Genomic DNA, 26,429 nt, shown 5'->3' on the forward strand with positions numbered 1-26,429 from the left:
GCCAGGTTTCTCATCTCATCTCCTGTATTTGTACTTGTTAGATGTTCTAGGACAACTGGGCTATTTTGATTTTAATCGAGCACCTTTACCTACCTAACTGACCACTGGAAGTTTATGGAAATGAATAATAGGAAAAGGTGGACAACACCAAACTAAAAAAAATCTGAAGGAAAAAATCCTTTTTCTTGTGTTACAATATGTAATATTCAGGATAGATATTTCAAGTTTGTTACCTTAGTTCAAATTCTGCAAACAGGATGTCAAAATGTTTCAATGCTTCTTTCATTTTTCCTGTGTAGAGGTTCAAATCCCTAAGAGCTTGGTCACGGATAATGTTCCTAACTTCTTCCAGGCTACATGTCAGATCCTTGGCCAGTGGTCTCATTGCCATGCTTTCTATTTCACGGTTCATAATAATTGAACCAGCAGCCAAGCACTGGAAATATTAGAAATAGAGACATTATGCTTTGGAAAGGAGCTTAAAATCGGAGGATAAAATTGTCTGTTGTTGGCACTGTTAAGTAAGTTAATTATTAGACTTAAATGATAAGAGTTTGAAAGGTGACTTACACAGATAAACAGTATATTTAAATGGGCAGGACTAGGAAAGCAGGTGCCTGAACATAGTAAAGACAAGTCTAATGTTATAGAAGCAGTGTATTACAAAGATCTGTCCACTTTCTATAGAATTGGTTCACTATAAACTGGAACAGAAATAAAGACAACATCTGATATATTCGAAAACGCTATATATTATTCTATCTGGTCTAGAGACTGTCTGATGTCACTGTCTGTGGTTATGTTTTTGACCCTCTGTTGTGCTGTGCCCACACCAATTATACATATTCTGCCTAGGCAAAGAGTTCTTGAGCATCTGCTTACAGTTAACCTGGATGTGTCCCACCTTGGAAATTTACAGAAGCTTTTGCCAACACGGCTGTGTGGATCAACATGTCCTTGCCCTTGACTCAGCACTGATACCTGATCAGAACCTTCTTTACTGTCCATAGCATGGGGCAGGCAATGTGGTTGATATAGGCAATTGGTGCCAAGATGAATGCCTCCCCCTGTGCCCATGAAGTGCCCTAACGATACCTGCGATTTTTTAACATTTACATTTTAATTTAATTAAAAATGTTTTGGGTGGCCAAGAGCATTTCAAAGTGGAACACTAGCCTTGAGCCACCATACCATCTTTATTTCTCTGAATGCATCTGGGTTCCATGTAGACCCAGAGACATCCTTAGGAAGTAAATATGGTGGGTGGAGGCCACTGTTTTGCTTTGAAGCCTGGGAAAGAAGGGAAGTAAAAGACTGAGCCCATTACCGCTGCCCAGTAAGGGGAGGCTTGGGTGTGGCAGTGGGGGAAAATGGGAGAGTTGGGGTGAGCTGATGGAATGGGAGAAGGAAGCAAGGAGTCCAGGGCTGAGCTGGGGTAACCCAATGCGGTGGGAGGGGGAAGCGGGGGAGGTCAGGGTTGGAGTGAGATCTGACCTGGCATGGGGAGAAGGAAATGGGAGATTGCAGCCAGGGTGAGGGGGAATGCAGGTAGCAATGGGAGGGGTTAGAAAGGCCTGTTGGGGAAGGGGGTGGTGGAGAAAGTGGCGAAGGTGTGTTTGTGTAAGAGTGTGTTTGTGTAGGAGTATGATTGGGGGGGGTATAATCCTGAAAAAGGGAGAGAAATGAGTGACTGGGATGAGTGGGTTTTGTGTGTTGGAGGTGTGGGGTGAGAGAGGGTTTTTTTTTGGGGGGGGGTGATCCTGAATGAGAGAATTGTGGGTGCAAGGGAGTAAATTTGTCTTTTGTGGCTCAGACCCCACCACTGCTCTGTACTCAGGTTCTTGAGCAAGTTACTTGTCTTTTAGCCTCACAAGTTTACCTTTTTGTGAAATGGGTGTTCTGTGACTGGCCACACTCACCTTAGCAGTATATTTGTGAATGGGTACCCTCCCATGGCAGCCATCTTGTGACACCATACATGGAACTCTCTCAAAATTCCAAGAGTGCCCATTGGCACAAAAAGGTTGGAGACCCCTCTAAGCAGTTTATGCTCATGTTAGCTTCTTCTCTAGGGCAAGTATCCTGCGACATGGTCTCTTAAAGGTGGATACCCAGTCCCAGCCCCAGAGGCTGCCATTTCTCATCACTAAAAAACATGCTGGTACACTGATGATCTGCTTCTAGGCACCTCTGCAGTTCCCTGTGAGTCAGTGACAGGAGTGAGAGCTGAAGATGGCTCTGAATGGCAATCTGATCTTGGAACGGTTACAGAAAGTGGTGAAGGTGTCTTAAAACTTCTGGCATAAAACTTCACCCAGAGCACCAGCTCCTCGCAGGAGACCAGCATGCCAAGTAACCTGGCTAGCGTCAGCAGCTCAGAGTGGTCATCTGTCAGCGTAGTGTGAAGGAGATCCCTGATCTACCCTGAGAAAAACACGCTTTGTCCCTTTAGATGTTTATCAGCATTCCTAAGCACTGGATCTGCTGTGTCAGTACTAGTACACTTTTCTCTGCACTGACCACAAATCCATGTTTGTGCAGGCAGCAGAGTGTGCTCAACATATTGGACTCCCTTGGTTGTAGTTTGGTGTCCTTGTCAAGACATTGTCCAGATATGTCAAGAAGTCATTGCGGTCTGGAGAAACTTCATGTTGGACCGCTTGGTGCTGTAGACAGTGTCCATGGAAAACATTATGAAACTGGGCTGACATCCTGGGCTAAGTTCCTCTACAGGTCAGATGACTGGTCAAGCACAATCTCATTTTCTCAGCAATCTATCATGTCATCAAAATAGGGGTGGTTGAGCCAGTTCCAGAAGGTCAAATTCTATCTAGGATCTACTTGATCTTATTTTTTATTGTGCCGAAGAAAAATATGCAAGTCATTCTGGACCTCAAATGGCTCAGTCCCAGAGTGAGGACATGGTACTTCTGTATGGAAATTCTTTGGTCCATCCTGGCAGCAGCTGACCACAATGATTTCTTGACTTTGTTAGACATATCAGAGACATTCCTCCATATACTGATGTGGCCATCACACAGGAAATTCCTACATTTTGCCTAGATAGGAAGACACTGTAATGGGTGCCCTGGGTATTGATAAAGGTCCTTGTGGCCTTGATGGCTCAGTCACACCTGTAGGGGGATAACAGTGTATCCATACCTGGATAACATCTGGATTAAGTCATCATACTATCTTGTTGGGCCATGGAACTATGGCATTATGTATTCCTGGGCCACTTCCCTTTGGACATCCAAAAGAGGAGGATCACTGGCTGCTAGATAGCTGAGACTTCCAGTCACTTTGGTAGGTTGCCACTTGGGTTTGTAGGTCATGAAACCTCAAAACCAAGTTGAGGCTCTGAAGTCTTGAAAGGGCTGACTGTTGGAAGATGTCTTTTCATTCTTCTCCAGTAGGAGTGCCTTTTCTCTTTTGTTTCAATTAGAACAGGTACCAGAAATTCCCCCAAATAGTGTACCCCCCCACCCCCATTGAAGAAGACATTGCTAGGAGAAACAGGGAACCCAGAACTACTGCCCAGTGGGGATGCTGGAGAAATTCGAGACGGACTAAAATGAGCTCAGATTTCTAAGACTCCGACCCGTGGAATCCAGTGTGGAGCAACCCCCTCAGGCCGTGCGGAGTCCGTGGACTTTCGGATTATTTTTTTACTTTCCTGAAATTTACACATATAAATTCATAAGAAAATACAAACGTTTCTGCTGAGGAACTGTTGAATGGAATGGGGGACAATACGCTAAATGTTATGCACTAATGTAAATTATGTAAATACTTACATACATACCTACGTAATTATTTACGTATTTTTCTGCATGACGGGAAAAAAAATCGCATCCATCTGTGAGTGGACAACGAAATAAAAGGCACCTGACAATCCGTGAAACACAGACAGAGTGGATTTTATACAGTCCGTACACCCCTACTGCCCAGTAATGCAGCCATATATACCTGCATACTGCTACTTGGCAACTATGGCTTGAGCCAAGAAATGAACTGCATCTAAGGAAGAATCAACTACAAAGGCAGAAGACAAGGCAATTTTCCTGAAGCCATCTTAGATTTATCCAAGAAACTTATCTCAGCCAAAGCCAAGCTAGAGGCCCACAGATAAGTTGCCCTGGAAAAGAAAGAACTTACTGTGAAAGTTCTCAGGGCAGCTGAAGAAGCCTCAAAATGTCTCCTACAGGAGAACTATACACACTTATTGCATGGATCTCTAGGCAAACCACCCTGATCATCTTGTTAAAGGTTTCTGGAGAAGGAGAATGGCAGATTTCTGACCTTCCTTAGAAAAGCCAGTCCTCTGCTGCAAGCTGAAGGTTTGAGGGCTTGGGGGTCATGACAGGTGCTGATGACCCTTGAGTTGAGAAGTAGAGGAAAAAACATCCCTTCACCCTGTGCACCCAACCAATTCTAACACTTATGAAAACTTAGGGAGCAATTTTCAAAAAGATTCTCTTGAAAACAAACTATCTTAACTTGTCTCCTCCATGCCTTTATCCAACAACTCTCCCTCTCAATGTAGGTGGGCAACCTGTAACCTATGCGCCACATGCAGCCCTCAGCCTTATTGTCTGCAACTCTGAACAACCCCTGAGCATCTCTCATAGCTGTGGGGAGATGTGGAGGGCGGCAGTAAGGGGGAAAAGAAAGAGCATGGGGTGATGTTCAGTAGAATGAGCCCCTCAATGGAAAAGGTTGCCCACTCTTGATCTAGGGAATTGGCATCAGAATGTTCTGAAGGGGAGAAGGATTGCCATAAGGGGGCTGTGTGGTTTGAAACTCCAATGCTGTTTCTGTTTGTTTTCTTTTTAGCCTTCTTCAGGGACTACTTTCCCCACAATCCCCCCAGTTTTGAGGCCACTAGCCTTGGCATCTCCATATTCACCAAGTACTTAAAACATGCCAGAAATTCTGAGCGCAGGTGATCCTAAATCAGGCTAGGAACACACCAACACACACTGTTCTGCTGGCTTTGGCATAGGTCAGGGATACTCAGGCCTAAGTCCTTCGGTAAGGGTGGGGAGAGGGAAAAAAACCAGTCTTTTTCTAAGATGGGGTCTTGAAGGAGAAGGAAGGCCTTTCTCCTTTGGTGTCACTGATGATCGATGGTTCCATCTGCTAATGAAGAATAGGCACTTTTCAACAATGAAGGCTGCCCTCACCCTGGAAACACTGAAGAACTGACTGTTGGAAAACAACAACAACAACCTAACACATGTTCTGATGTTTAGGTACATTAAAAAGCCACTGGTCACATCTATCCTGTTATCTTAAACAGAAGTAGTACAAAGTTGGAACAGATTAACCCTTCCTGCTTCAATCCCTAAAATGTATGAAATATGGAATCCTACCTTTGGAAAAGGTGAGGGTTCAGCCTATGTAAGTTTCTTTTTTTTCTTATACAAGGCACTCATTAACAGGTAATGTCTTGTTGAGAGACCTTACCTAAAGTTCTACTACTAGGAAGTAGTTTCAGGAACTGTAGCCATATGCTGGGAAAGTGGGCTAGGCTCTTGATAAGATCTTGAAGCACTAGGTTTAGTCTCCAGCTGGAATCTATGAAATGTTGGACAGTTAAGCCCTTTTAAACATACAGTTCCAAGAAACATTTTACATGAGTTCTTGATTGCACAGCACAGAACACAAGTCATTGCCGACCCAGCCTAGCTAGTGTTGATATCTGAGCCAGCCTAGGCCTAAATTGAGAAGTGGAAGATATACACAACTCTTAGGTGCATATGACCAAAGTTACACCCCTAGGTGAAGCCTTCCACATTACACTGTAGTTCTTGTGTGCAGAACCAGGCTTAAGCATATAAATACCAGCACAAATAGCTTATGGTATCTGTCCACTCTTTTTTTGCAGTAGATTGGGCAAGGAAGATTTTATGTTTGGTGGGAGAGGGTGCATAAGTCAGAGAATCAGTCCCACACCCTGCCATGTATAAAATCCATATGCTGGCCCAGAGATTTAATCAGATATGTACTCAATTGATTATATGTAGAACTTCTATTTATTTCAAAGCTGGGACATGGGCAACAGTCTGGAATGAGTCAGGAGCTGGGAATCAGGAATCAGGACTAAAGAGCAATCAGGATTGGAGGGAAGGACTAAAGAACAAGGCAGGAGTCAGGACCAAAGAGCAAGACTAGCTACACAAGGCATGCCAAAGCTCAGGTAGATCTTGTTGTTCAAGTAAAGTTCCCCTGAGACAGGAAGCCCTCTTATACTCCTTCCTGCCCAGGAGGAGCCAATAGCCAGCCTGAGTGGAGTCAGTCTGGAAGGTTCTCCACTAAGAAGCTGCAGTGACACATGGGGTAGTGCTGAATAGTTCCTAACAATTTCTTGCATGTAATCTCTCAAAAAGTTATTTTAATGTGTCACAAATTCATTAACAATATAAGTTTAATTTTAATATAAGATTAATTTTCAAAGAAAATATATACTGACTCACTTTCACACATTGTGAGATCTATTTTTTATTGTATTTGTGAAAATATTTATATCCTGTGCCTAAAAATCCAAATTGAGTCCCCAGGACCATCAAATATCATACAACAGTATTAAAGTCAAACAGAATCAGCGGCACAAAAACAAAATAGCAGCAAGAAAAAAAATATCAAGCACTATCAAGAGCAGCCAGCAGTGCCATAAAAACCATGCTCAAATAAGGTCATTTAACTTGCCGCCTCAGCCTACCCAATGAGGTGGATAGCCAGATGTGTTCCATAATCTAAGCATTACTAAGAAGGCCCAACCCCAAGACCCCATCCTGCACACCTCACAAGGCGGAGGGATGTGTAACAGTACATCTCTCAATGACTGCAGCATGCAGGCAGATACATGTAGAAAGAGCCAGTCCTTTAGATGTCCAAGACGGCAAGACATAAATTGTTCTGGGCTTTAAAAAGTAAGAAGTAGTACTCTGAATTGGGCCCACAAACAAATAGGAAGCCAGTGCAGTTGATATAATATGGCCAGACAACCAGACTCCCATCAGCAGTCTTGCTGACACATTTTGTGCCAATTGAAGCTTTTGGACACTTTTCAAGGGCAGTCACATATATAGCACATAATAACAGTCTAATTTGCAAATTACTAGGGCATGCGTACCTGTGTGTGTATTTACATACACACGAAGCTTTCAATATGATGTGCAAGCTGCATGTTAGTGTTCCATTAAAACAGTAAAATTATACCTCTGCTCCAAACCAAAGCTGTCCTGCAAGGTTGTCATGTCGTATTTCCTCAGGAAATTTAACACAGAAATCACGGTTGGCCCGTTCATGTGGAATGCATTCATCCATTATTTGGTTTATAATGTTTAATACATTATCCTAGAATAGGAATACCATGATTTAGTAATGTAATGATAATATTTATGCAAGAACACATTACACAATTGTCTGCAACAGATACATCCTACCTATACTTTTATAGCATTTAGTATTATCCACCGAAATGAAGCAATTTTTTTGTATCTTCTATATCAGGGATAGGCAAGCTTTTGGGGCTCTCTCAAAAGGAGCAGTGGGGAGGGGGGCACTGGAGGGAGAACAGTTAATGGGACCATAATGGACCTCACAACATCTTTTGCAGCCCCTTCCTGGCTTTGACATCTTTGGGCACCACACATATCATGACAACTGTGCTACCATGCTGTAGGCAATGCAACATATGATCAACCTTCCTCCCAAACTTCCTCCAAAAGAAAGAAAGAAAGAAAGAAAGAAAGAAAGAAAGAAAGAAAGAACTTTGAAGCTGCAGAGGTGGGAGGGAACTGCCCCAGCAGTTGCACAGCAATCTCCATGCCCTCTCCAGCTCCAAGGCTGGGGACTGTTTTGTGAGCAAGATGCCCAGTGCACCTTACCTCAAAATGGCCAAACCAGCAGGCCACTTGGAGATGAGGCTCAGCACAGGCTTTCCTATGGGAAAGGCTGGTGGGCAGCATGCTGGCCTAGCCACTGCTGGATGGAGGCATTTGGGTTGCTTCCACCTAACAGTGACCAAGGTGGCATGCTTCCCGACAGCCTTTTGCATACGAAAGGAAGCTGCCTTGGCTGCTTGGAGATGAGGAGCCCAGCATGCCTCACCTCTAGGCACCTACGCTGGCATGCTCCCGGCCTACCTTTCCTGCAAGTGTGTGTGTGGGGGGCAGGAATCTGGCCATCATAAAGTTTGGCTTGGCTAGCAAAGTCAGCCAAAAACTGCAGACCCCTAGCCCTGTCAGGGCCCAGCTTCAGTACTGCAGTGGGCCTTGTAGGTTATAGCCAGGATTTGATTGGAAGTAGCCTGGAAGGGCTTGGGCCTAGTCAGCCTCTGGAATGTCAGAGTCTGTGTGAGCGTATCTCTGTCAGCGTGCTCACAGTAGAGCCAGGGGAGTTACCCAGCTCCCTGTCCACCTGCTGATCTGGCCTTGGCAGGCAGGGAGGCTGGAAGCTGTCCGTGAGAACCTGACAGAGGTGGGGTGGAGTTTGCAGAAGGGTTGCCCAGGTTGAAGCATCACTGCTGGAGGGCTGAGCAGTGATGCCCTGTTTAGACAGGAGCTTTGCTGAAAGGTTAAAGGTCCTTGTCTGTCCAGGGATCGGGGTGGGGGTTTCCTATAGTCACACCTTCACTTTTCAGCTGATAAGCGAAGAGCCTTTGCTAGGAACAACTCATCTTCATTGCCCAAAGCCTTCTCTGTTTGGATCCATCATCATCTGGGCTTTTGGAGGCACTCTGCACATGGATTGGAACTTTGGATTGTTAAGGACTTGCCATGAAAAGTACTGTGAGCTTTTCATATACTTGAACTCTCGTTACTGTGGACTGTGTGTCTGCATTTGTAGTCAGCTCAGTGTACAGCAGGGTGAGTTTGATCTATGACTTTTGGACTTCCCTCTGCCAGAACTCATGCAGCGTGGAGTTGCTAGTGTGAAAGCAGTGGCCTGGAACTCCTTGTGTGTGTGGGTATGCCTTTCCCTTGATCTTGATGGGCCTTGACCATGTAGCCTGGAGTTATCAACAAAAGATTCAAAGTTGGACTCTATGGGTGTGGGTTGTTTAGGCCTTTCAAGGAGTTATCCCTTGATTGCCTGATGGGTTCATTCCAGGAATCATCCCCTTTCCATGTCCGGGGTTGAAACCCCATGAAAGGATTGTCTGGGTTAGGTACCCAGGAATCCAGAGTCCCTTCCCTTGTGTTCAGAACTGTGGAGATGGCAACAGAGAAACCACGCTGATGAGGATCTCAGTCACGGTAGTAGTGTTTAGCTTTAGACTGTTCTGGAATTACATAGAGCCTATAGCTACCGATCATCAGCTATATGATTTCTGAAGAGTGTAACCATTAAGCTTTTCCCATGGGATTCCCTGCAATAAAGAAATCTCACTGACTTGGGTGTCCAGTGTCAGATTGCCTGAGCGTATGTGCTGGGGGGATCAGGAAATCTGACAAGCCCCTTCCCCTCACTCTTATATGGCTCCAGAGAGATAACCACTAGGGTTGCCACCTTTGTTTGTTTGTTTTTCTATGTTTTTGTTGTAAATTTCAACAAACAAAACAAAGAAAAAACAACAACATAACAAAACCAAAGAGCGAAAAAAGTATAACAACATTCTAAACCCCCCAGTTTCTAATTATTACAATATTCTAAAAAAAAAAAGGGGGAAGGAAAAAAATATAGGTTACACATAAACTTCAGTAAAAGACCAGCTATCCACATATAAGTCCATTTGCAAGTTATGCCTATATACCATTCTTTCAAATGTTGCTAGCGTTGTTAAGTCTTCAATCCATTGCATTATGGGCAGTGAGTTTTTATCCTTCCAGTATTACAGTATCAGTCTTTTAGCAACCAAAAGGGTGTGAAATATCTATTTACGTTGACCATGTGTTACATCCCAAGAAGCAGGTAAGTAATTTAAAAGAACATTTACATCAGTAAATATTAAAGAACTTTCCAATACAAAATTTATCCATATAATTTATCCACTTCCTCCCCAAAGGAGGCAACCATTGGGCATTTCCAAAACATATGAATAAGAGAAGCATTGACTGCATTACACCTCCAACAATTAGCTGAATTTGAAAACCATTATTAAAAAGACGTTGTGGTGTCCAACAGACACGAAACAAAAGTTTTTGCTGAATGGGATATAACCGAAGAACTGTTGATGTGTCCGATACAGGTGCCAAAATGGCAATCCATTGATTAAACAAAATAGGCCGTTCCAATTCCCTGTTCCATTCCTGCTGTAAACCCCTTGTATCATATTTATTCTTTAATAATAAACATTTATAAACATGAATTGTAGGTCAGTATATCTGATCAGCTTCAATTAGTATTTCCAGTAGTGAAGGAGACTCTGAAGCAGTAAAAGCAGCAGGACCGAATCTAGATATCAACAAATGTTTCAATTGCAAGTACTGCCATTCCTCTGTAGCAGGCAAATCAAACTGATCTCGCAAAGTTGAGAATAATAAGAACTCATAATCGACCCCCACTAATTGATCCAGGGTAAAAATAATTTTATCTGTTCAGGTCCGCCATAAAAACATTTTCTTCCCAATTTTTAAATCTTGCCACCTTTGTTTCTGATATTTCTATTGGGCTTTTGGCAGCTGCACAATCAGATGACGTTTTCCCCCACTATTTCATGCCAGGTGGAGCTGCATCTGAAACTCCTCCTCAGTAAGCATGCATACCGACGGATCAGGCTGCAAAACACATTGTGCATTTGCTTAACAAAGGCTCACCTACCAACTGTAATGCAAACTTTGCATTTCAAAATGCTTGCTTGCTCTGTTCTTCTAAAGCAGGAGTGGGTAACCTTTATTCCCTGAGGGCCTTTCTTCCCTCAGAGGAAATGTGTCAGGGGCACACGCTGGCAGTGGGCCAGGCCAGAGCCCCCTGACACTCCCTCTCCCTGAAGATCACATCCCCATACTATTTTGCTCTCTTTTTCTCACCCCCACCCCATACATTCACAGACACGCAGCTTTGGAAAGTGCTGATCTGGCTGGATCTACACTTTCCAAAGCCTCTTCTTTCTTTGCTTGGGAGGAGAGGGGGGCTGCCTCCTCTCTGCCTGGGGTGGGCAGGGAAGGTTAGGGTAGAGCCAGCCAGAGGCAACGCAGACCCCCACCCACTCCTATTCCAAAGTATTAATTTCTTGGTCTTCGCTACTCTTCCCTCCTTCTGGCCATCTCTCTCTCTGGGCCAGTTCACATGATCACTGCAGCTTAAACAATGGTGGCTTATTTGAGCTGCAGTGCATGCTGGCACATGCCAGGTGCCATTTCCCTAATTACCCAGGCAGGCACAGCTTGTCGTGTCATCTGAACCTGGGCAGCAGGGGTTGTTGGAGGGGAAAACAACCCTCAAATATCCCATGGCCTGTTGTTGGGTTATTTCAGGGTTGTTTCCCTCTCACACAAGCCAGCACACACCACTGTGGCTTGTTTAAACAAGGCACCATGGCTTGTTTAAGCCGTGGTGATCGTGTGAACTGGGTTTCTCTCTCCCTGCACCCACAATTAATGGCCCTCCACAATGCTCCTTAAAAGCCATTTGCCTTATTGCCTGAGCCTCATATTTATTTGTTCATTAATGGCACTTGGCAGAGTTTGGAGTTGGCACGTGTTTTTATAGAGTCCTGCCAATAACCAATTTTGGAGGTTAGCAAGTGGCTGCACAACCAAGGTTTCTGAGTGGGTGGTAGGCTGCTAAAGAATATAAGAAAGGACAAAGCCACTCACTGGCAGCTGAAATAATATTGAGATGTGTGTGTTGCTATTACTGGCAAGGCAGCAGTTTGGGACAGAATCCAAGAACTGGTAAAGGAGTAGCATTAGTATGGCTGATGGAGCACCAGAATAACTACTGCACATTCACCTGCATGTATGAATTGCTTATCCTTCATTTTGAAACCTAACCTATGAGAAATGAACAGAGAAAATAACAACAGCTTCTTGCAGAAAAGTGAAAGGGTGAGAGATCACAAGCAAGAGCAGCTGCTCATGTAGCAGCTGTTTATGCTTAGTATATGAGAAAACAAGAACTTTCTGGACCAGGAAGAACCTCAAGAAACAAGGGAAACTCTGAAAGCTCTAGCAAAGATATGATAACCTCCTAGAAGGAACTGCTAGCTGGCACAGGTAAGAGCTATAGAGTAAAAGACTGGTCCCCCCATCTTTACTGGCCAGCCAACTCCCAGTCTTCAGAGATACTTTAGCTTAAATAACTGCATGTATCATTTTTAAAATAAAGTTTGTCTGCCCAGTATATATTTATTTTTCTAATTTAATAGCATGGCAATTATTTGTATAAATACAAGAATTAAAAGCTGTTCTGGTTACCTGACATGAGCGAAACTGGTTGACCAACAGCGTGCATCTTTGTGGGTCTTTCCTTCCATCCAGGCCATCCAGTTCAGCTGCAATTTGATTTAGCTCTTCATCAGCATAGTAGAATTGAGCAAGAAGTTGTGGATCTGTCCTCTGCAATGGAGATTAATAAATATTATAAATATACCACATTCAGTGATTTATAAATATACTACATTCAGACTTTCGGTTTATTGGCTTTAAATGCATTTAGCAGAGCATGAAACTCCCATGAGACGAGAGGAAACTGCACTTAGTCAAACAAGGGTATGCTTTTATGTGCACATAGGCAATGTGCTACTGATGTAATGTAGGGTGCAGAGCCACCTCAGTTTTGTCCCTGACATCCAAAATGCTCGACACTTTCATATTTATATATATATATATATATATATATATATATAAATCCAGACATTCTTAGAGGAAACTGATTTCCCCATGAATCTGTTCCAGAAAACTCAGTTTTGGCACCGAAACTGCATTGGCTGTCCCGTGGGATGACCTAGGACAGACAGATGGGGGAGTGCAACTCTATTAATTCTCCTGGATGTCTCAGTGACTTTCCATACCAAGGATCACAGTATCCTTCTGGAAAGGTCTGCCTGAATTGGGAATGGGTAGGACTGTTATACAGTGGTTCTGTTCATATTTGGAAAACTATTTTCAAAAGATGGTGCCAGAGGACTTCTGCTTCTCTTTAGCGCTTGTACTTTCAGGTCCCACAAGGTTCCATCTTGACCCCCATGCTATTCAACATGAAACTGTTCAGTGAGGTCATCTGGAGACCTGGAGTGCAGTGTCATCGGTATGCCGATGACACACAATTCTATATAGCAATCTTTTTGCTTCGGATTCAGGTAAAGTAGTGGAAGTTCTTAATCAGTACATGGCTTTGATAATGGACTGGTGAGGACCAATAAATTGAAACTCAGTCCAGATAAGATGGAGGTACTGTTGGTGGGCAAATGATCTACCCAGGGCAGCGATGTTCAATCTGTTCTGGAATGGGTTGCCCTCCCCTATAGGATCAGGTTCATAGTTTGGGGTGTTTGTGGACCCAGATATGATACTAAAGACACAAGTGTGCTCTGTGGCACAGAGCGTCTTTTATTGGTTAGGCTGATATGCAAACTACACTCCTACCTGGATGATGATAGCTTGGCTTCAGGGATCCATGCTCTGGTAACCTCCCATTTAGATTACTGCAATGCATTGAATGTGGGGCTGCCTTTGAAAATGATCCAGAAACTCCAGTTGGTACAAAACATGGTGGCAAGAGTACTGACTAGAACGGGGCATTACGATCGTATTATGCCAGTAGTGTACCATTTTCACTAGCTCCTGGTTTGTTTCCAGGCTAATTTTAAAGTGCCTATTTCAACCTAGAAAGCCCTTCATGGCTTGGGGTTACAGTATCTGAATGACCACCTCTTCTCATATGTTCTTACCCATACTCTTCAATCATCAGAGTCTCTGCGCCAGCTGCCTCTGCCTACTGAGATTCCGCAGGTGGCTACTGAGAGGGTCTTTTCAGTGGTAGCCCCCCCCAATTGTGGAATCCCTCCCTAGAGAGGTCTACCTGGTGCCTACTTTGTTGACTTTACGGCAACAAAAATCTTTTTATTCTCTCAGGTCTTTTAACTCACTATATGCCTTACTGCCAGTTGTGTTTTATAGCTGTGTCTAATAGTGGTCTTCTCAGTTGTATATGCCTCTGGTAATTGTTGTCTTTTATATTTATTCTCTGCTTTTATAAATTATATCTTGCTACTGCTTTTAATTTTGTTTGCATTTTATTGTTTTATGCTTTTTATTATCTACATTATTCATAAACTAAATATTTTAAATATCTTTTTTGGATCTTTGCAGGAGAATAATTTATATTGTTAAAATCTTGTTCAGATCTTTGTAGGACAATTTTGAAAAACAAAGGGGTTTAGCTACAGGCATTATTTTGTACTGCTGACAACAGAAAATCCTTGGGTTTTGTTATAGTTTGGTAAAGAAAGTTTCCTTTTTCAATGCATCTCTTCAAAATTAACGTATCTGTGTGATAGCCATTTATGGCTGCCTTTGTATTCAAAAGTACTTGAATTCAAAAGTACTAGGGGAACTCAATAATTCCATTTGGAGGAATTTAGACCTATCTGTTTTTTGTATGTAGTCGTCACTATGTACATGTTTTGTGTTAAGTAAAAATTAATGCTTTTCAGTGAAATTAATGTGATTTCTCTGCCACTGAGCCTGGATAGTGGTTACATATTGGCAGTAATATGGATCAGCCATCTTAATCAGTGTTGCCCATTTTGATAATGTTCAATCATTATAGGCAATAACAACAGGAACTATTAGGACATCACTTATTTATCTTAACATACATGCTTATGCAAAAACAAGGAAGAGAGAAATTGTAGATAACTTTCATGGTACTGTCAGTTTCAGAGGAGGATTTATACTGAGGATTCATATGAGGATTTATATTTCATATGAGGATTTCATATTAAGGATTTCTTTGTCTCTCTGCAATACTGCAATAATGTGTTATGAAAAAAAGGTACTGTGTCCTCCAAATCTAAAGTCACTGCATCAGAATATGATAACATAGATCACAACACGGGAAAGAACAATCAGCAGTCATACTAAATACAGAACTAGCATGTCTCTGTTTCAGCATCCATCTTCTACAAGAAGAGCGAGATCTGTTGTCAAGGATGAATACTTTGTATCAGGTTTTGCAATGCCACAGCAGTCCTCTGTGATTTCCTCAAGCTATAAAAAACAGAACCTGAACTTTTTTTTTAACCTATATTTATTTTAATTTTTATAAGTGAAATAAACAATACCAACAACATAGTCAAAATCTTCAGTTTCCACCATTACAGTATTTGGGGGGGTGGGGGGAGAAAAAAGGAGGAAAGCAAAAGGAGGAGAGAAAAAAAAGCAAGCAAGCAAGAAAAAGATTATATCTAAGCTTCATGAAAGCATACCAAATATCCAAATATAAGTCCAGTTGCAAATTATACCTATACAGCAATCTTCCCAACATTGCAGGTATTATTAAATATTCACTCCGCTGTTCCATAAACTGTACGCCTTGTCTTTCAATGTTATAAGGAAAGGAAAGGTTCCTCTAGGGATGTCAGAGAATTCCGCCACGGATCTTGGTGAGGCCAAATGCCAGTGCATTCGCCCCCCCGAAATCTGTGGCGGAACAGCCTGCCACCCCCCCGTGGATCCCCCCGGGACGAGACTTACCTGGGGCGGATCTTCCGGGCGGTGGCGGCTGGTCTTCCAACCGGCTGCTGCCACCGCCATTTGCAGTCTTGTCGTTTTTTTTTTTTTACAGAGCCGTGATAGGCTACGTAAAGTCTTACGTAGCCTATCACGGCTGGGTTAAAAAAAAAAAAAAAGCTCACGCAAATGGTGGCGGCTACAGCCGCTGCCATTTGCATTCATTTTTCGCTGTCTTAGTCTACGTAAATATTTACGTAGACTATTACAGCGAAAATAAAGGGGAATGCAAATAGCGTAGTGGGCGGTACTTGTGTCCCTTTTTGATTCGCCATTTTAGCCTACGTAAATATTTACGTAAGCTAAAACGGTAAATCAAAAGGGGACGCAAATAGTGCCTGCTACGCTATTTGCGTTCTCCTTTATTTTCACCGTAATAGTCTATGTAAATATTTATGTAGACTAAGAAGGCGAAAACTAAGGAACGCAAATGGCGGCAGCCGTAGGCGCCGCCATTTGCATACTTTTTTTTTTTACCCAGAGCCCTCTGTGGCTGGAAATCCGGCTGCGGATGGCTCTGGCCTGGGCCTGGCCAGCTGCTCCGCGGAGCTGCCGCGGAGCACGGCCGGTCATCGAGGATTCCGGGGGGAGGAACGGATCGCCTTCCCCCCCGTCGAGGATTCCAGGGGGAGGGATGGAAAGCCTTCCCCCCCCACCATGAACATAATCCATGGAAAGGTAAGTGATTTTCGTACATCCCTAGGTTCCTCTTGTGCAAGCACCGAGTCATTACTGACCCCTAGAGGGATGCCGTTTTTCTTTGGCATTTTCCTGGCAGACTGTATATTGGGGTGGTTTGCCATTGCCTTCCCCAGTCCTAACTACCTTTCCCCCAGCAAGCTGCGTACTCATTTTACCGACCTCAGAAGGATGGAGGGCTGAGTCTACCTGAGCCAGCTACCTGAAAACCAGCTTCCGCTAGGGATGTCAAAGAATTCCGCCACGGATCTCGGGGAGGCTGAATGCCAGTGCATTCGGCCCCCTGAAATCGGGGGTGGAACGGTCTGCCCGCCCGCCCGGGACTTAACCTTGGGCGGATCTTCCTGGCGGCGCCGGCTCTGGCAGCCGGTCTTCCAACTGGCTGCCGCCGCCGCCATTTCCAGTCAAAAAAACAAAAAAATGTGATAGGCTACGTAAAGATTTACGTAACCTAACACGGCTAGATTTTTAAAAAACACCGTGATAGGCTACGTAAATGTTTACGTAGCCTATCACGGCTGATTTAAAAAAAAAACAATGCGTGTACGCAAATGGCAGCGCCCATGGGCGCCGCCATTTGCATTCCTTATTTTGGCATGTCTTAGTCTACGTAAACATTTACGTAGACTAAGATGGCGAAAATAAGGGGAACGCAAATAGCGTAGATGCTACGCTATTTGCGTTCCCCTTTTTTTCGCAGTCTTAGTCTACGTAAATGTTTACATAGACTAAGACGTGCCAAAATAAGGAACGCAAATGGCGGTGCCCATGGGCGCCGCCATTTGCGTACGCACGTTTGTTTTTTTTCTTTTAAATCAGCCGTGATAGGCTACGTAAACATTTACATAGCCTATCACGGCTGACTGCAGGGACGCAAACGGCGGCGGCTATGGCCGCCGCCATTTGCGTCCCTGCTAGCCAGAGGCCGGATGTCCGGCCGCTGGCGGAGCTGGCCGGCGGCTCCACAGAATCCCTGCAGAGCGGAGCCGGCTGGCCAGGATTCGGGGGGGAGGGACGGAGCGCCACACGAGGCTCTTCAATGTTATAACTTCAGTCTTATAGCAAATAAACAGGAGCAAACAATCCATTTCCATTAACCATATATTACTATTCTATTGACACATATTAATAAACATTAAATGTTTAACCAATAATAATAATCCCTTAATAATAGTAATACTAATATTAATGATAATTAATGATAATTAAGAAAAAAAGGAGAAAAAGAAAAAGAAATTGAAAAGGATAAAAAATAAAAAAAAATATTTATTTTAAGTAATATCATATCTAAAAATGTATTTCTATGTGTACACCCACATACACACATACAATATAACACACAAAGGAAAAAGAAAACAAAAATATGCAAACATTTACTCTGGCAAACTTCCCAGACATCCTATCAGCTAAACCCCAAACAAGACTTCAGAGGAACAGTAAAAATGGCTAAATTCCAACTCAGGAGGCTGGGAAAGTTGGCTCCCTTGTTTTAATGTTAACACCAATGAGAAATGATTTGGCCGTGTCAAGATTTAAAAACTTTTTCATCTGGCCTTCAAAAACAATGCAAAATGTAGCAGGAAATTTAATATGATATTGCAGGTTATTTTGCTTTGCCGAACTTCTCGCTTTGGTGAATGGCCTTCTTCTGTCAGCAATTTCTTTGGTATACTCAGGAAAGAGCATAATCTTGTCATTTGCTGATCCCCAACGCAGCTCACCTCTTTCTCTTGCCAGATGCAGAAGATACTTTTTTGTAGAAACTCGTGAAAACTGAACAACAAATCCCAGAAGTCCCTTTAGTGCCACATATTGAGCCAGGAATACTCAATATTCGGCCGGATCCTCTTATATGCTGCTTTCACCTGTTCGATGTTGATAAGAGGTGGTGCAGAGAGTGCAATTCCTCTAAAAATTCATGGGCCGCGGGCACGAGGCAGGGCTGAGCGATGAGGGGATGGTCCCCAAAATGCCCTGGGATGGTCCCCAAAATTGGAAAAGGAGTTTGGTATAGCATGCACTGTCGTAAGCAAATTCTTCTAGAGGCAGCAGGGAAAACCAGTTGTCTTGTTGGTAGTTTACATAACAGCGTAAGTACTGCTCTAATATAGCATTGGTGCATTCGGTCTGCCCATCCGTCTGGGGGTGGTGAGTGGAGGAAAGCCTGAGTGTCACACTGAGCAGTGCACACAACTCCAACCAGAAATGAGCCGCGAATTGGGCCCCCCAATCTGAAACAAGCCCCTCCGGCCAGCCATGCAGCCGGAAAACATGTGTCAAAATGAATTCTGCTGTCTCCCTGGCTGTTGGCAGCCCTGAGCATGGGATAAAGTGGGCCATTTTCAAAAATAAGTCCACCACAACCAGAATGGTGGTCTTACCTTGTGAACGGGGCAAGTCGGTGATGAAGTCGAGGGAGAGCAGCTTCCAGGGGCCTGAGGGTGTAGGCAGGGGGCGAAGTAAGCCAGTGGGTTTGCCCATGGGGTCTTTTGCTCATTGACAGGTATCGCAGGAGGCGACATATGTTTTCACATCTCAACACACTCAGGGCCACCAAAAGTCCCGCATAACTCCATATAAGGTCTTAGAGAAGCCAAAATGCCCAGCAGTGGGGGAGTCGCGGCACTGATGAGGGACTTTTTCTCATAGGCATTTGGGAGGCACATAAACCCTGCATGAGTTGTAAAGCAGTCCACCTTGCAATGAGAAGGGGGTAGACTTGGGGTGCCAGCTGCTTGTCCTAGTTCTGCCACCTTTTTGCACACAAAGGGATCCTGAGACTGTTTGGTGCGAAGGAGCTCTATCCAAGAGTGAGGTTCAACAGCAGCCACCAGACTGTGCGGGGGGGGGGGAAGGATCAGGGTAGGGGAGGGACTCTTCTCACCTCCTGGTTGTAGGACCAGCTTACAGGAGTGTGCATCTGCCTGTTGGTTGTCAGTGGCTCTCATGTGGCGGATCTTAAGGTTAAATCATGACAAAAATAAAGACCACCTGATTTGACGCTGATTTAAGGCTCGAGTTGTCCAGAGATGTTCCAGGTTACAATGGTCAGTTCTCACTTCGATTGGGTGCTGTGCCCCCTCCAAAAGATGACGCCATGTCTCTAAGGTGGACTTTATGGCTAACAGTTCTTTCCCCCAGATGGTATAATTCCACTCGGACACGTTTAATTTCCTGGAGTGGTAAGCATAAGGCTGCAGCATACCTCCTGCTGGTCCTGGCTGGAAGAGTATGGCCCCCACTGCAAAACCAGAGGCGTCTGTTTGCACTACAAAGGCTTCCATGGGTCGGGATGTAAAAGGATCGGCTCAGAGCTAAACAGCCTTTTCAGCTCTTCAAAAGGCTGTTGGGCAGAGGCGGTCCAGTGAAAGGGAGATTTCTTGCCTTTGAGGTCTGTGAGAGGAGTTGTCAGTCTGGCATAGCCGGCCAGGAACTTTCTGTAGAAATTGCCAAAACCTAGGAAACATTGTATGTCCTTCTTTGTGGATGGAGCCTGCCAGGAGAGGACGGCTTGGACCTTTGCAGGATTCATCTTGATGCCTTCTGCTAAAATAATATAGCCCAGGTAGTCCAAGGATGTCAAGTCAAAAGCACATTTCTCCAGCTTAACAAAGAAACAGTGTTCCCGGAAGCGCTATAGGACAGCTTTCACATGTTGTTGATGGGAGTGGGGGTCTGAAGAAAATATAAGTAAATCAACTAAATAAATTATAAGAAAAGTGTCCAAATAGTCCCGGAAGATGGCATTCATAAAATGCAAAAACGTAGAGGAAGCGGACGCTAGGCCGAATGGCATGACTAAGTATTCATATGATCCATAACGGCAGGAGAAACTGGTTTTCCACTCATCCCCCTCCCGGATGCGTATCAGATTATAGGCACCACGCAGGTCCAATTTTGTGAAAATCTTGGTTCGCCCCAGGCGCTCTAGTATCTCAGGGATTAGGGGGAGGGAGTATGTGTCAGGGATAGTAATGGCATTGAGGTTTCTGTAGTCATGGATGGGATGGAGCTCCCCCAATTTCTTCTTTCCGAACATAGTTGGAGCACTGGCAGGGGAGGTGGAGGGGAGAATGTAACTGCTGCAAGTTAGTGTCCAAAAACTCCCTCAGAGCTCAGAGTTCTGGCTCTGACATACAGTATAGTTGTCTGGCCAGGATGGCTGGGATCAGGTTAATGGCACAATCATAGGGGTGGGGGGCGGCAGTTGGCTGGCTTCCTTCTTGTTGAAAACATCACGGAAAGCTGTATACTTTTCTGGTAGGATCACTGGAGCAGAAGAACTGCTTGGGGAAGACGAGGAGGGAGAGGAAAGGGTTAAGGCCTGAGCTGGAGCCATCTTAGCTCCCGGGAAGCAATGCTGTTGGAAGTTGGGGGATGTGAACTGCACTTGATGAAACTCCCAAGAAATCCGAGGATTGTGTTTAGAGAGCCAGGATATGCCCAGCACAACTGGGTATTGGGGCCCATTGGCCAGGTGAGATTGAATCTGCTTGATGTGCCCCTGGGAACGTAGGGTGACTGGAGTTGTAATCTGAGTGACTGCTCTGGAAGAGAGAGGACGGCCGTCGATAGTCTCCACTTTCAAGCAGGTAGGTAAGAGCAGAGCAGAAATGTTGCGTTGCAGAGCAAACATTTTGCCCATAAAACAGGTAGTAGCCCCAGAGTCAACCAGCACCATGACATCTCCCCCCCCACACTGGGAAGAATGGAAGTGCACAGGAAGCAGCAGATGGGAGGGGGGGAGATATGTGGGAGGCGTACTCTGGTTGCGGGTGGTGCCTTCTCACTGGAGACTCCCAACAGACTTGGGGGGTGGCCTAGTCATGCTTGGGGGGTAGGAGGTGGAGAGGGAGGTGGGGCTGTCAGTTGGGATGAGCAGAATCTGGCAAAGTGACCTTTCTTTCCACACCCAAAGCACCGATGTTCAGCGTGCTGCCGCTTCAGTTCTTCCAGCGATAGCGTGGATCGGGTTGCTCCAGTTGCATTGGACTCTCCTCCACCCCTGTGGCAGGACTGCGGGAAGGAGGGGGCAGCAGCTACGAGGGAATGGGAGGAGGGAAATCCCGGCTAACAGAACTTTTCTTGGCCTCCAGGCACCTGTCGATCTGCAGACATGATTGGATGAGCTTGGCCAGCATCAGTGGGCGTGGCACCCGCGCTAGCTCATCTAAGATCTCATCATTCAAGCCGGCCAAAAATTGGGCCACCAGAGCTGCATCATTCCACTGTAAATCCTGCATCAGCAAGCAAAAATTGGTCGCATAGCTGGAAACAGAGTCCTTGTCTTGCTTAACGCGGCAGATATCCCGAGTCGCCATCTCCGCATGAAGGGTGTCACCAACCCCCCAATCACAGTCATGAAGCCTTGTTAGTCTGCTAGCAGGAGGTTATTAGCGAGGAGAAGTGCTGAAGCCCATTTAGCTGCCATGCCTGAAAGCTGGTTAATGATAAACCCTACACGAAACTGGTCCGGCTGGAAATCCTACGGCTGGAGGCACATATACAGTTCCAATTGGGCGCAGAAAATTTGAAACAGTCCTTTGTCGCTAGCAAATTTCTCCGGCAGCGCCACCGGCCATTTTCAACAGGGAGGGATCAGGGGTAGAGGGTATTTAGCGGCCCCTTGTAAGGCTTGAACAGCATCCATCAATTGATTGATCTGATTGCGAAGAGCCTGGTTCTCCTGTGTCAATGTGTTCAAAGCCTGTTCCACGGTGCTGTCCAAGAGCATGGTCAGTGAAAGAGAACGATGAAGAGAGGGGAGAAGAAAAAAAGCGGATGGCGGGCAAGCTCTCAGGATTCCTTTTGCCCCCACTGAACCTCAAACGTTGAATCAAACACAGACAAGAGGCTTCAGTCTGCAGCTTTTAATCCATACTTCAAAGGGTCATACAGATGCAAATTCTCAGTGATTCTCAGCCTACAAGGAAATGCCTTCAGGGGGTTCAAAAGGTAGCTAAGAAAGTTGCCCATTGCTTGAAAGGAAGGTGGTCTCACTAGCCTAACTTAAGGGGTGGGGGGAGGTCTCTGTCTCTCTCGTGAGGTTTCTAGGCACAGCTGTTCATGCAAGGTCAATCGGGTAGACTGTCTAAGTTCCGCCCCGGCCTTCTCCCTCTTTGCTCTGCATCTGACATCTATTAATTCAGACTCCCCAAACCCTGTCTCTCCCTGTTCACTATCTCTCACGGGGCGGGGGTGAAAAGGGACCCTCCTCCTCCAGCTGAACCTTTGAAACCTGAGGAGCCTGCCTAGCCATGCCTGGACTAGCCTGGGAAAATACCTCCCCCATGTCTGGTGGTTCTTCTTCAGAATCTGAACTACTATCCCACTCCCTGTGCACAGAAGTACTCCTGACAGCATGCACTTATATGAATATGGTGCTAACAATGATTTACAGAGCTGTAAGGACATCATACTGGATCCTAGGCTTGATCTCCCTTCAATTTAACAAGTACTTCTTTGCATTTAATAAAAACATTATGCATGGATTATTACTTTGTACCTTTCCCAAATGGATAACCTGAAGTTAACTGATGCAGACTTTTGGGAGCATTTCATGGAAGGGAAGTGCCATTCTGTGCCCCTGGAAGTGATGAAGCACTTGAGCATCAAAACAGGAAGCTGAAAGTCCAAGGAGGACTAGCTGGTATAACACTTAGGGCTCCTTCACACCGGGCTTTTATCCTGCGATTGAGATTGCTCCTTCACGGAAGTTTGCAGGCTCTTTACATGACACCATGACCCTCCTGCACTAAATGCCCTTTGTTCCATTTTTAAATAGATTGCAGATAATGAGCTATCAAATTACCCCGTTGTGTTCCGCTTCAGTTTCCTCCATCAAAAGAGTTAAAGTGGGAAGAAGAGGAATGAGATCAATGAAAGATAATGGAAGATTCAGATACGGGGTGGAGGAGGGGGGAAGGGGAGGGGGGAAGGGGAGCACTTGTAAAGGCAGTCAGTTGTGATCCTGCATTTAAAACAGAAGCAGAAAGCCCCATTTTAAATGCAGGATTTTAGGCTGGTGTAGAAATGTCCTTAATGACAATGCTAGGAATCACTTTTTCCTTGCTAATCCAGAATTGACTCGAATTGCAAATGAAACAGAAAAAATGATTGGGAGAAGTACTTCAGAATGAAAAAAACATCAGGAAGTTTCTCTTAAAGTTCAACATTTAGATTCTAATGTACTGAAACTTAAGGAAGCCTTTCAAACATAGACAAACGCTTTTCAATGTAAAAGTGAAGAGCAGGTTTCCTTGGACCATGTTACAGAAGTTGGTAAAGAATTGTTAGATAATTTTCTGCAGCAGTGAGGGCAGACCAATAATATAAACTTCCGGGCCCCAATGAAAAAATGTGAACTGAAAATGTGTAAATCAGGAGCAAAGAAAGTAAACATTGCTCTGAAAGAGAACACAATAGCTATAAAGACTGACATGTCTCTGATTTCAAGATTATTAATTGCATCAAGAAGCAGACTGGACACAGATATTAAGTCAAACTTAAGTCAGTATGAATTTTCAGCACTTCCGTGATCTTTGCTGCTGATGGGAAGATGCATCATTGCCTGGCTAAATATAAGCTTACAGTAGTATTGGAATCTTTACCTAACAAATCTAGCCAAGATACAGATGAATGTATTTCTACAATGGTTATTTCCTGTGGGGATGTTAATTCACCACAAGAAAAAGTAGCCATAGTAGATGGCGTGGGTATGCTTCATATTTACAACAAGCCTTCTTCTGTTAAAATATGTCAAAACCTCAGAGCACACTTTTGCAAATGGATGGGTGAAAAATTCCATGTCTATAGTGAAGTTCACATGGTTTTTGACTGGTACAAAACGGGCTCCCTAAAAAGTGAAATGAGAGAGATTCAACAAAGAGGATCAGAGCCAATCCAGTAAAAAATCTTACCTGAAACAAAAATTTCAAACACTCCAATGACTAAACTATTGGCTCATGATAGAACAAAAGATGAGTTGACTGCATTCTTTGCTGAATACCTCATTCACTATGGTAAAACTAAGGGGAAAATGTATGTTGTCAGTTGGAGAGACACTGCACCTGCATCACGTGGTGTTGATGTTTTATCCCTTTTTAGCACACAGGAGGCAGCAGACACTAAGATTATACTTCATGGTATCTGTATTTAGCACACAGTGGAATCAAAGTTGTGCATGTGTATTCACCTGAAACTGACATTATGGTTTTGGCACTTAGGCGATATCCCATTCTTCCACAGGAGTTTGGCATTTATCTTGGTCATGGAATGATAAGGTATGTTGAGCTAGCTCCTATCTACAAAGCGCTAGGAACGCTAAAAGCTTCTGCACTCCCTGGATTACATGAACTATCTGATGCAGATGTAACAGGTTCATTTGGTAATGTGGGAAAACTGAAATGGTGGAAGGCATTTAATTCAGTGAGCAGTGAGTTACTAGAAGCTTTGGTCAAACTAGGTACCACTCCCTCTCTTGCTGAATAACTACGGGATGCTTTAGAAGCCTTTGTTTGCCAACTGTACATCCCCAAAACAACAGTGACTGATATAAGAGCAGTAAGATGGTGGTTATTCACCAAAAAACCCCATGTCATGATGATAGCCTTCCTCCAACCAAAGGAACACTACACCCAGCCCTACTAAGAGTTCACCTTCAGGCTCTCCAGTGGAATCATGGTATTATTCAGCATCCTAATATTCCTCCACCCACAGAACTACGATGGAGAAAAGTTGGGAATACATATGAACCAGTTCTGTGTACAATGCCCTGTCTTCTGGAGCTTGTACTCGAACTTCGTCACTGCTCCTGCACACAAAGGAAGCATTCTCCTCCATGCACCTGTCAGGCTAATGTTCTCAAGTGTACAGAAATGTGCAATTGTGAAGGAGACCCTGACTGGTGTGACAATTCGGGAGAGGTTAAAGATGAAGTAGATGACCTGAATGGCATTTCTGATTAGAGTGATGATGACTGTGGTGATAAATAAGATGGTAGATAAATTTGTCTGACCTCATATAATAAATGAAACTATTTTGGATCTTGACTTTTTTCCCCAAACACAAAAGCCTTGGATCTGAGATGACTTTAAATATGTTATTGAGATGGCCTTTGTCAAACATCTGTGCAAACTATAGCTTCTTTCCTTTTTAAATCCTTAAGGTGCTAGACTACATTATGTAATTTGGGTAATTTAGCCACCATTTTGTTTGTATACCTTGATGTCTGCACTGTTTTGGCAATATATGCCTCAATAAAAAATTTACAATGCAAATAATAACAAAATAGGCTGCAATAACTATTTTCCAGTAACAATTAAATTTTTAAAAATTCTGACTGCCATTTTGTTTTCTCCCTGTAACTCATAATTTAAGAGGTTCTGAGCCTATCACATTCAAAACTTTATTCCCCATGCTCTAACGAGAAGATTGGTACCACTCTCATACCTGTATCATCAAGGAGTCCATGGGCCCCAATTTTTGTACATTTGAATGCAGACTACTTCATTATTTGGCCTTTTGATTTTATGAAGATTCAAAAATGTTTCAATAAAATACACAACATGGGCATTTATCATAAATGCAACAAACTTCTTGAATCCTAGCCAGGCAGTTGTAATTTACATGCATCAGCCACTGTATGTCATGGCAAATCCATCGAGTGGAACTGGCCTCAAAAGTATGGTAAGAAGGAAGTATTCATCATGTTGGCTCATTACACATGAGCAAGACCTCTTGGAGGTTTTAGGTAACTATCTAGTGAAGTCCAACACTGCTCTGAGCAGGATACATAATTGTACATATGTGTTCTATGTAATCAGAATGAGATTGGCCCATCAGATTGTTCTGTACCAACTGATATGCATCCTACACCAGAAGAAATAGTCTGAAGAAACTGCTAACCTGACATTTGGTGCTGGTGTGGTAAAAAAAAAAAAAAAAGCAGGAGTGCCCATGTTAAAATATTGGAGCACTTGTCTCCCCTTCCAAACTGTGGTGCTTTTGTACATCCATACACACAGATCAGTAAGTTATGAACTG

At 44.0% G+C, this 26,429-nt stretch overlaps 1 protein-coding gene across 3 annotated transcripts in view; it reads right to left on the reverse strand.

The window, feature by feature from the left end:
• Positions 1-26,429, reverse strand: part of ZFYVE28 (zinc finger FYVE-type containing 28) — a 169,175-nt gene that overhangs the window by 113,018 nt on the left and 29,728 nt on the right. For all 3 annotated transcript variants that reach the window (XM_084845048.1, XM_084845047.1, XM_084845049.1), the window contains 3 exons: positions 12,369-12,509; positions 7,225-7,362; positions 234-436 (listed from right to left, as the gene is read on the reverse strand). In XM_084845048.1, coding sequence (XP_084701174.1) covers positions 234-436; positions 7,225-7,362; positions 12,369-12,509 — 482 coding nt within the window. The remainder of the gene's footprint in view (positions 1-233; positions 437-7,224; positions 7,363-12,368; positions 12,510-26,429) is intronic.

The sequence above is a fragment of the Heloderma suspectum genome, chromosome 3, assembly GCF_057233095.1.
Source record: "Heloderma suspectum isolate Gila_16-S chromosome 3, 16-S_ref, whole genome shotgun sequence".
In the NCBI taxonomy this organism is placed as follows: Eukaryota; Metazoa; Chordata; class Lepidosauria; order Squamata; family Helodermatidae; genus Heloderma; species Heloderma suspectum.